General features: G+C 35.3%; 1 protein-coding gene across 1 annotated transcript; it reads right to left on the reverse strand.

Annotated features, from left to right (window-relative positions):
• Positions 1-247: 247 nt before the first annotated feature.
• LOC128553881 (uncharacterized) lies at positions 248-1,045 on the reverse strand. Its single transcript, XM_053535072.1, has one exon. The coding sequence runs from the start codon at positions 1,043-1,045 to the stop codon at positions 248-250; it is 798 nt and encodes a 265-aa protein (XP_053391047.1).
• Positions 1,046-8,986: the final 7,941 nt, after the last annotated feature.

Here is an 8,986-nt window from a genome sequence, read left to right on the forward strand (position 1 = left end):
GGTAAAAAGCTCCATATCTTCTGAAGAAGTGTAAATGTCATCGTAAAACATAGAAATACCGTTCCAATCTTTAAGAAATTTCAACCACATTGATAGGTCTTCTTTACAGTCTTTACTAAGATGTACATAATGATGAAGTTCCTTTGCGGTAGTTGAAACATTAATAAGATATGACACGAAACTTCTTCCTGGCAGTATCACTCTTGATGCAAATTGAAAATGACCTAAAAGTTGCAACACTTCTCGTTTAGTGACTGCTTTTTTCTGCAAAGATGTCGTGATAAATAATTCTCTGAACTTTATCGTCAGGAAGTCTTGCTTGTAATTTCTCAGAGTCCAAAATAACTCCTATATACTCGAGCTGTGTAGTTGGACCTACTGTCTTTGAAGGAGAAATCGGTATTTTAAGTTTATTAAATATGAGAGTAATCAGTGCCATGGTTCGATCTCTATTAGAGGTTGGCGCCTGGACGGTCAGAAAATCATCTAGCAAGTGAAAAATCGACTCTATGCCGTAATTATTTTTAGCAATCCAACATATCGCTCTCGACAAATTGTCAAATATTTTTGGGGATGAACGGCTTCCGAACACTAAACGGGTGTAAACATAATATTGACCTTTCCACTTAACCATGAAATACGGCATCTGCTCTGGCTTAATTGGTAAGAGCTTAAATGCGTTGCATATATCCGTTTTACATAATATCGCACATCTGCCGTAGCCTTTTATTGACTTTATTGCGTCATCAATCTTGACGTAGCTTAAGCTGCACATTTCTTTGTCGATCAGACTGTTTATACTAGGGCATTGCGAGTCATGTGGTGCTGACAAATCTACAATTAGTCGTTTTTTACCTGAACATTTACGTTCCGCAATTCCAAGTGGAGAAATTCTGTACTTTTCAAATGGCGGTGATTGATAGGGACCTTCTATAAATTCATTATTCAGTTCGGTTTCTAAGAGAAGGTCGACTTCCGCGGGTTGTTTTAAAGCAGAAAGGAGATTATTGCAAATCTTATTATCTTCAGGTAAAGAGTTTAGCATAGTGTCGAAACCATGTTCTAATCCGTGGCATAAATATTGTACAAAATTCCTGTCTTCGTGGTTTCTTAATTCATGTCTTAAAACCGTGATATCTATAGGGGCCGTAGCCTTGAATAGTCATTCTTTTTGTCCATTACTTTTCTTTCTGTGGCTGCTTTCGAACTTCTTGCATGAAGATTTTTCATGGCCTGATTGTTTGCATGTGGAGCAAACGTGAATCCTTTGGCAGTTTTTTTAAAAAACAACCTTTATCGTTGTTATAATTGTTGCAGATTTCTGAACCGTTGAAGAATGAAATCTTTCTTCCTTGCCTGTCCGTATCTCGGTTCTTGAAGGTAGCGTAGGGGTGGTGTCTTTGTGGAGGTGCGACAATATTGGAAGCTTGGAGGCTAGGCTGATTATGGGTTAGATTATTTGGGCAGAATTCTGATGCGTGTAGAGTAGAGCAGCAAAAGTTGCATTGTTTTGCACTTAATCCTCCGAGGATGAGCTGGAAATTCTCCACGTCCCTTATAGCCCAGTTAATTCGAATGCGATTTTTAACGGCCTCGACAGATTTGCTTGAGAAGGCTAAGTGATAATCATAAAATTTTTCACCGTAGAAAGCATGGATCCTTCCGATGTCTATCTCGTATTCCTCGAGTTCTGCTCTTCTCTCGGGCCATTTTTGGCACATTATCCTCCTAAACTTGCCCAAAGCGCAGCGAAACTGTTCTATATTTAATCTTTTGCATAATCTCGGGTCGTTTTTGCTGTCTTTAATATCGCCGTCGTAACCTGGGATAAGGAGAGAGGCCAGGTTTACGTCACGTCCTGCTTGAATTTGGCGTCTTAGTGAGTCCGAAACTATATCAATTTTAGTAAGTTTACTGGCAGGAATACCCCCGGGAGTTCTAGCTGCGATGTGACGTAGATTATCAATTTCGTTTTCGATTTGCACGTTTTGTGAGATATCCGTATTTTGAGTCGGAAAAATGTCTTCCAATGTTGGCATTCCATCTCCGGTGCTATTCACTAAGGCATTGGAAGGCAGTCTTGAAGAACAGGCCGGTCCGAAAGATTTAACAGTCTCCGTAAATGCAGACATCGTATTTGCCAGAGTGGACATACACAGAGAAAATTCTGGGGGGAAATTAGCATTTTGTGGCTGATACGAAGTGATATTTTCATTTGGAGGCGACCTGCTTCTAGACAATGACACGCGCTCGTCCGGGTGATTAACACTTTCGTTTTCTTTGTAGCAGGCCTTAAGAGCTGTCTTATTCAATGACGACGGCACACGAATTCCGCGCTTGCACAAAGCCTCTCTAAATTCCTTTACTCCCCAATTATCTACACAGTTCATGTCATATTGTTCACGATTTCTTCTACTTTTCGCCCTTGATTGGCGGCTTTCTATAATCTTTGATTAAAAGAATTAAGTATCCAACTTAATAGTAAAAACAGACAAGTAATATCCAGTCACAAAATTTGCTCGATTAAATTTCAGAATGTTTTAGAGTAAACAAATCCTTCAAATCGGGAATAGGTATATAATTAGTTAAATTTATAATAAGCACGCTGTTACTCGGCTGTGTTGATCTAAACACGGACTAGAAACAAAGAACTGTGTTTCAGCGGCTGACGCATGCTTCGGCGCGGTTTTGAACAAATAGCTCATATTTCAGTGGCTCGATTTGATCACGTGATGCATTTATTATAATGAGCGTCGAAATTTTGTGTATTCGTCACGTGATGCATTTCTCATTTCTCAAGACGAGGCTCCGGAAGTTGATGTTTTCCAACGTTAAACGAAAGTAGAATTGTGTATTCGTTAAAGTATTTATCGTCACATGATACATTAATGAAAACGAGGCTCCGAAGGTTACACTAATGTAAACGGAAGTACATGTATGTATTTGTTACGCGCTAGCTTTAAAATGAGATTATGAAACGAAAGTAGATTCGTCACGTCTATACATACATTTCTTATAAACCACGTTTATTACATAAACTTCCATTTTATGATCTATTACAGACAATGTGTGCGTAGTATGTATTTATTTTGATTAAAATCCATTTAAGAACAATCTGGGACTGGAATTATAAGCATTTACACACTTTTACGTCCGTAAAAAGTAGCGCATCAAAATATTTTTGACTGATTTTTTTCAATGGGGCGAGCGCAAGCGAAACACAAAAAAGAATATTTCTTGTGTTTCTGAAAATATACGAGCAGCAAATCTGATGAACAACTTTTTAATTTGGTGAGGCCTTAGTTAACATTTTTGTAAAACATGTTCTAACATTATATACATGGCGAAAAAAATGTAGCAGAAAGTAGCATTTAGCTACATATAGGCCCTATATGCAAATAGAGACTCGTAGACAGATTCCCAATCGTTGACAGTAGTTCTAGAATTGTTTCTTACCGCAAACTGTCCAACGTGGAGGTAACCGGAAATGAATTTAAACTTTTCAGTTCACTGGGCAGAATGTAGAAATTTACGAAACCTGTTTGGATTCCTTTCTGAAAGGATAACGACGTCTCAGATGTCAAAGGGTAGCCTACTTGTACACTTAGGTGAATATAATCTGAAAAGTAGATCCCTCGGAAGCACCGAGAACAATGCATGCAGTGGATATTGCAAACTCGGTTTGATTGAGTCTCTTCATGAGCAGTAATGGAAAATGCAATACCGCCTACGCCCCCTAGCACCGGCTTAAGCAGTATTCGTTCTTCAAATCTAAATGAGTTGAAATCAATTATCCCGAAAGACCAGAAAAAAATAACACTGAGATGAAGTCAAACGTAAAACACAACATGATGTCTGCTGATTTATAATCTGAACGTATAATGTGAAGTCAATCTACTATGGTCTAGCAGGTCACAAATAGATTATCATGCGGCTATCTTAATTATACAATCCACCCGGTGTGATCAAAACCTTATTCTCACCATATATCATTGACCTATTCTGCTATGATAAAATCTATAAGAACTTTTGGAGAATACAACTAAGCAAAATAATAGCAGACTGGGTCTGTTCTTGGGAGGTAGATACATTGGCTTTAGTGGGATTCTATAGAAATTTAATGGATTCCATGATCCTACAATACTAAATCCTCGACAAAAACATAGCCATATAATTACCATTGTTTTACGGTGAGAAAAATGTAAACAGTTCTAGGCTATGGTATAGTTATTTTAGTAATAAACAATACATAGCAGCAGGCATGTAAGATTTTACAAATCAATGGGCATGAAAGAAGCACAAATTAAGAATTGCTTATACACTGAACAATAATTTGACAATAGCACAAATTAATTACTTGATAGTTATTTCAAAATCATACATTTGCAAACTGTATTTCATTTTTTAAATTAATTGATTTGGTTATTGAAATGTGTAATTACAACTTTTTTATACGTTTTATATACATCTGGATTGATTGAATGTATTTTTGTACTATGATTGTTAGTAAATTATCCTAACTACACATCTGTGCCTGTGTTGCAAATTTCTTTTATTTTCAATTTTTGTCTGAAGCTTTGAAAGTAAAGTAATATCGAATTAAAAACTGCTTTCCCTTTTACTTTATGCACTGTACCCTAACATATGCATTACTAACCCTACATGTACCTGCTATATACCTATCTTAGCCTATTGTTGCACAATTATTTGTAATCAGATGCATTTACTAGACATTTTAGAATAAAAATTTAACTGTTTGAGTGGTGTTATACTTTCGAAGACAGTCAAGTGTCTGTAGCGAAATTATAGATTCATAGTGCTGGGCATCTGGGAAAAATGAGCATGATAATTTTTATCTTAACATGATTGTCTTGATTATATAAAGATATATCATTTTATATATGACTGTTCCAAGTAACATTCTTTTACGTGATGTAATCAATTATTTCGACATTTTCAGAAAAAAAGTTGATTTTTGACAGCCAGCTTGGATTTTGGCGGCCATATTGATTTTTCAATATAAATCGCAAACTTATTCGAAGCATGGTATATATTCCATTATTACTCAAAAGCTTTTTACAGGATACAAGCACTTGATTTTTCCATTTTCTTAGAAAACTGCGTTATGGTGGCCATCTTGGATTTCAGAGGCCATCTTTAATTTCCACAAACCGCTTTCCAGTCTAAAAGGAAGCGTATAATATTTATGCACTACCGTGCCAAGTTTCATGCTTTTCACAGAAGGTGCACAATTCGCCCCTATTTAATGCACGGATTTCTTAGACTAACAGGACAATTACCTGATATAAGTAGATGATTTGTATTCTTTGCGAGATAAATTGTTTAAGGTGAAGATTACTTACATTGCCAATCAAATGGTTTCAGATAAATAGTTATGTATCCCACACCACTGTGCGGTGTGAGACGTATTGACTTACTACTGTCTGCCTGTCTTTCTGTCTGTGCGTGTGTCTGTCTGTCACAAATCTTGTTCGCACACTAAGTCAAACATATCTCGTCCGAATTTCACTTAACATGTAGAAAATGTGTTTGACCATTAGTCCTCGTCCAGTCTGGAATTATGGTCCTTCAATTACCAAAAAATGACCTTTTTACTCTTGTCTGCAATCTAAATCAAACAGTTCTCACTTGATCTTCACCAGAATTGATCAAATGTGTTTGCCAGTAAGTCCTTGGCCAAGTGCGATTGCTAGATATACCGCTTGAATTACCGAACATCGTTTTTTTTTATCTTGTCTGCTCTCTTAAGTCGAACAGTTCTCAGTCGATCTTTACCAAACTTAAACCGAATGGTTTTGACCATACTCCTCAGCCAACTTCATTAATTGGCCAAATCACCTAAGTCAGATCAGAATGATGGCCAGTTGAATTCCACAAAATCACCCTCTTTACTCTTCAAAGATATGTGTGCAGTGTGTAAAAAATATATACATGTAAAGGCTTACTTACTATTTAGATGATCAAGCAGTTGTGGGGGACATGCGCTTTTCTCAGTTCTAGAATGCTTTTGAATACGACCATCATATGTGATCCACAGAAACGCCAGAACTGGTTCCGGCTGAGTTGGTTTCTTTATATCAAACCCTTAAGTAGAGGAGTGTAACAATATGTGACAATTCGTGTGAAGGTATCCTATTTTGAAAGTTACGAAACAAATACAGTATTTTTTCAATTTTACCCTGCGTGTGTTACTTGCCACCGGAACACTTATCTAGATGGTTTGGCGTTAATAAGTTCTATGATACTCTATTATCTTTGATTTATCAGTATAAGGATGATTATATTATGTATATGTGTGGCGATTTTAACAATAGATGTGGCGACAATAACGACTTCATACCAGGTGTAGATGATATTATTCACCGCGTAATTATTGATTTTAATATAAACAGATATGGTGACATATTTTTAGACTTTCTAATAAATGTTAACATGTGCATGCTTAATGATCGAAATAATGTTTGTAATGACTTTACATCAGTATCTTTAAAAGGTAATTCTGTTGTGCACTATTGTTTTGATAAGTTATCATCATTTGAACATTTTAATGTTAAGTAAGTGTCTGTTTTAATCAATGAAGCTGGTATTATCTCATATGTTGCATCTAGTTTTTTTCCTGACTACTCATTATTACTTTGGAATGTTGTTGTGGATACTTATATTGAATCGACTAATATGAACATTCGTAATGTGCTTAGTTTTAAAAAGGTTGATGTTAGTAATGTGCCAAATGATTTTATGTTAGATTTTAGTACTTTGCAAGATGTAAATTATACTATATCTAAACTTGAATGTAGCTTTAGAACACAGTCAGATATTGATGATGTTTACAATGTTTGTTGTAACTTAGTCCAACGAAGTATGTTTGATAGATTACCGTGTAAGATTGTTACATACGGGTCTAATAATAAAAGAAAACGACGGCCAGGAAAGCTATTGTGGTCTGATATATGGAACAAAGTTTGTTTAGCAGGAAAGGCTTGGTTATCTTGTGATAATATTAGCAGTAAGAACGTTTTTAAGTCAGCTTATATTGTAAAACGCAGGGATTTTAACCGAAAGGTCCAGAGAGCTAAGCGTTGCCATTGGTATTCAATACAAACACAATTGTTACAGGAGTGTAACGTTGATTCGTCCAGTTTTTGGAAATCTATCGGAAAGACTGGGGTCAATTGCTTTACAAGTAATGGGATACCATTGGAAGTCGTCACGTCAGATGGACCTGTTTCGCATAATTTGGATACCGTTTAAACAAAGTGGAAACATGACTTTAGCTCTCGTTTCCAAACATCAAAGGCCTCACTAAATCACATTGACAATAGTGATGTTAACGTGAATTTGAATGCAAATGATATTAGTTTTAATAGTCACATAATTTTGTTGGATGATAAAAATGCATTGTTATCTGTTAACAAGGGTAAAGCTAATGGTATCGACAATATTCCAAGTGAAGTATTAAACAATGATGCCTGTGTTTCTTTCCTTCATGTTTTATTTAGTATATGTTTTGATATCGGCAAAATTCCCTCTTTATGGGGTAAATGCGTTATAAAACCTATCCCCAAATCATCGTCATCGGATAAAAGAGATCCTTTGTCATATAGAGGTATTTCGTTATCTTCATTCATGTATAAAGTATATTGCAATGTTTTAAACAACAGATTAGGTAAATAGTCTGAGGAAAACCTAAAGGTGAGCGATGAACAAAATGGCTTTAGGAAAGGCAGAAGTACAACAGACCAAATTTTATCTTAGGGCCCCGATTTACATATGGTTCTTTTATGGCAGTTTTTAGATTTGGAGTAGCTTTGAGTGTGTGTGTGTGTGTGTGTGTGTGTGTGGTGCACGCGTTTGCGTGCTGGGGGGTTCGTTTTGAGGAGGCTGCGCTTTTGATGCGTGGCATTCCCTGTTTGATATTTTTCTTTGTTTTTAGTGCTGGTTTTCTATCATTTAAGTCTGTAAATAGTTAGACTTAATATAGATGTAATTTTTGATTCATTTATTTAAATGATATATTCAATATTCTTAATGGTCAAAATTCATGTATTATTGACTGACATATTACTCTCATATAGGTCAAAATTTGAGCGGTTATATACATGTGATATTTGTGAATGTATGTATATGAGAATAAAGATAGAATTTATGTGGTCAGGTGTATTTTTTTTTCATTAGACCAAATGTTTTGGTCTTCATTGTCAAACTTCATAGAATGACTGTTTCTATAAGTAGATAAGCAGTTTATCACCATTGTTTTGGAGATCAGTTGTTTATTTAAAGTTAGTAACATTGTTACTAAAATGGAATAGGATCTAAACTCTTAAAATACTTGCGCTTGTGATCATTGGAGTTTTTAATATTATTGCCTGTGGTCAGTAGCTAACACTTACTGTTTATGGGTCATAAGGTCAAGGTCGCAACATACGTACAAGCCCAGTTACTCTGACAGCGTGTTCGTCTGTGCTTTACAAGCAGGTCTTGTTCCTAGTATGAAATTTGTGCATTGTATTTGATATAATAAACTTATCTTTTAAAGTGTTTAAGTCTGCTTTAATTTTTCATTACTTATTGTTATGTCTATCGATTACATTTTGCTATCGGTTTCCACTGGATATTATTATTAGATATAATCTACAGAATAATACTTGTATATTATTTTAATTTCTTCTTATATTGAGTCTAAAAACAGGTTAATTTAATATGATAAAACATTTAACACCTTAACTTTGAAATTATTGATACATACAGGGGTACAAATAAAAATCCTGATTACGTGATCTTCAGAAGTTGGAATCCACATTTCTTAATAATCACAAAATGGCTGCTTTAGCCAAAGAAATTGATCAAAATTATATGTTTACTTATTTTCTTTGGGTTTAACGTCGAACCGACACAATTATAGGTCATATGACAAATTTTCATTTTGATAGAGGAGGAAGACGCTAGGCGTCATTCCATGAATTAT

Source organism: Mercenaria mercenaria, unplaced genomic scaffold, assembly GCF_021730395.1.
Source record: "Mercenaria mercenaria strain notata unplaced genomic scaffold, MADL_Memer_1 contig_4435, whole genome shotgun sequence".
Classification (NCBI taxonomy): domain Eukaryota; kingdom Metazoa; phylum Mollusca; class Bivalvia; order Venerida; family Veneridae; genus Mercenaria; species Mercenaria mercenaria.

Excerpts from the sequence above, each read along its gene's own strand:
- LOC128553881 (XM_053535072.1), bottom strand. The coding sequence starts at position 1,045 with ATGCTAAACTCTTTACCTGAAGATAATAAGATTTGCAATAATCTCCTT.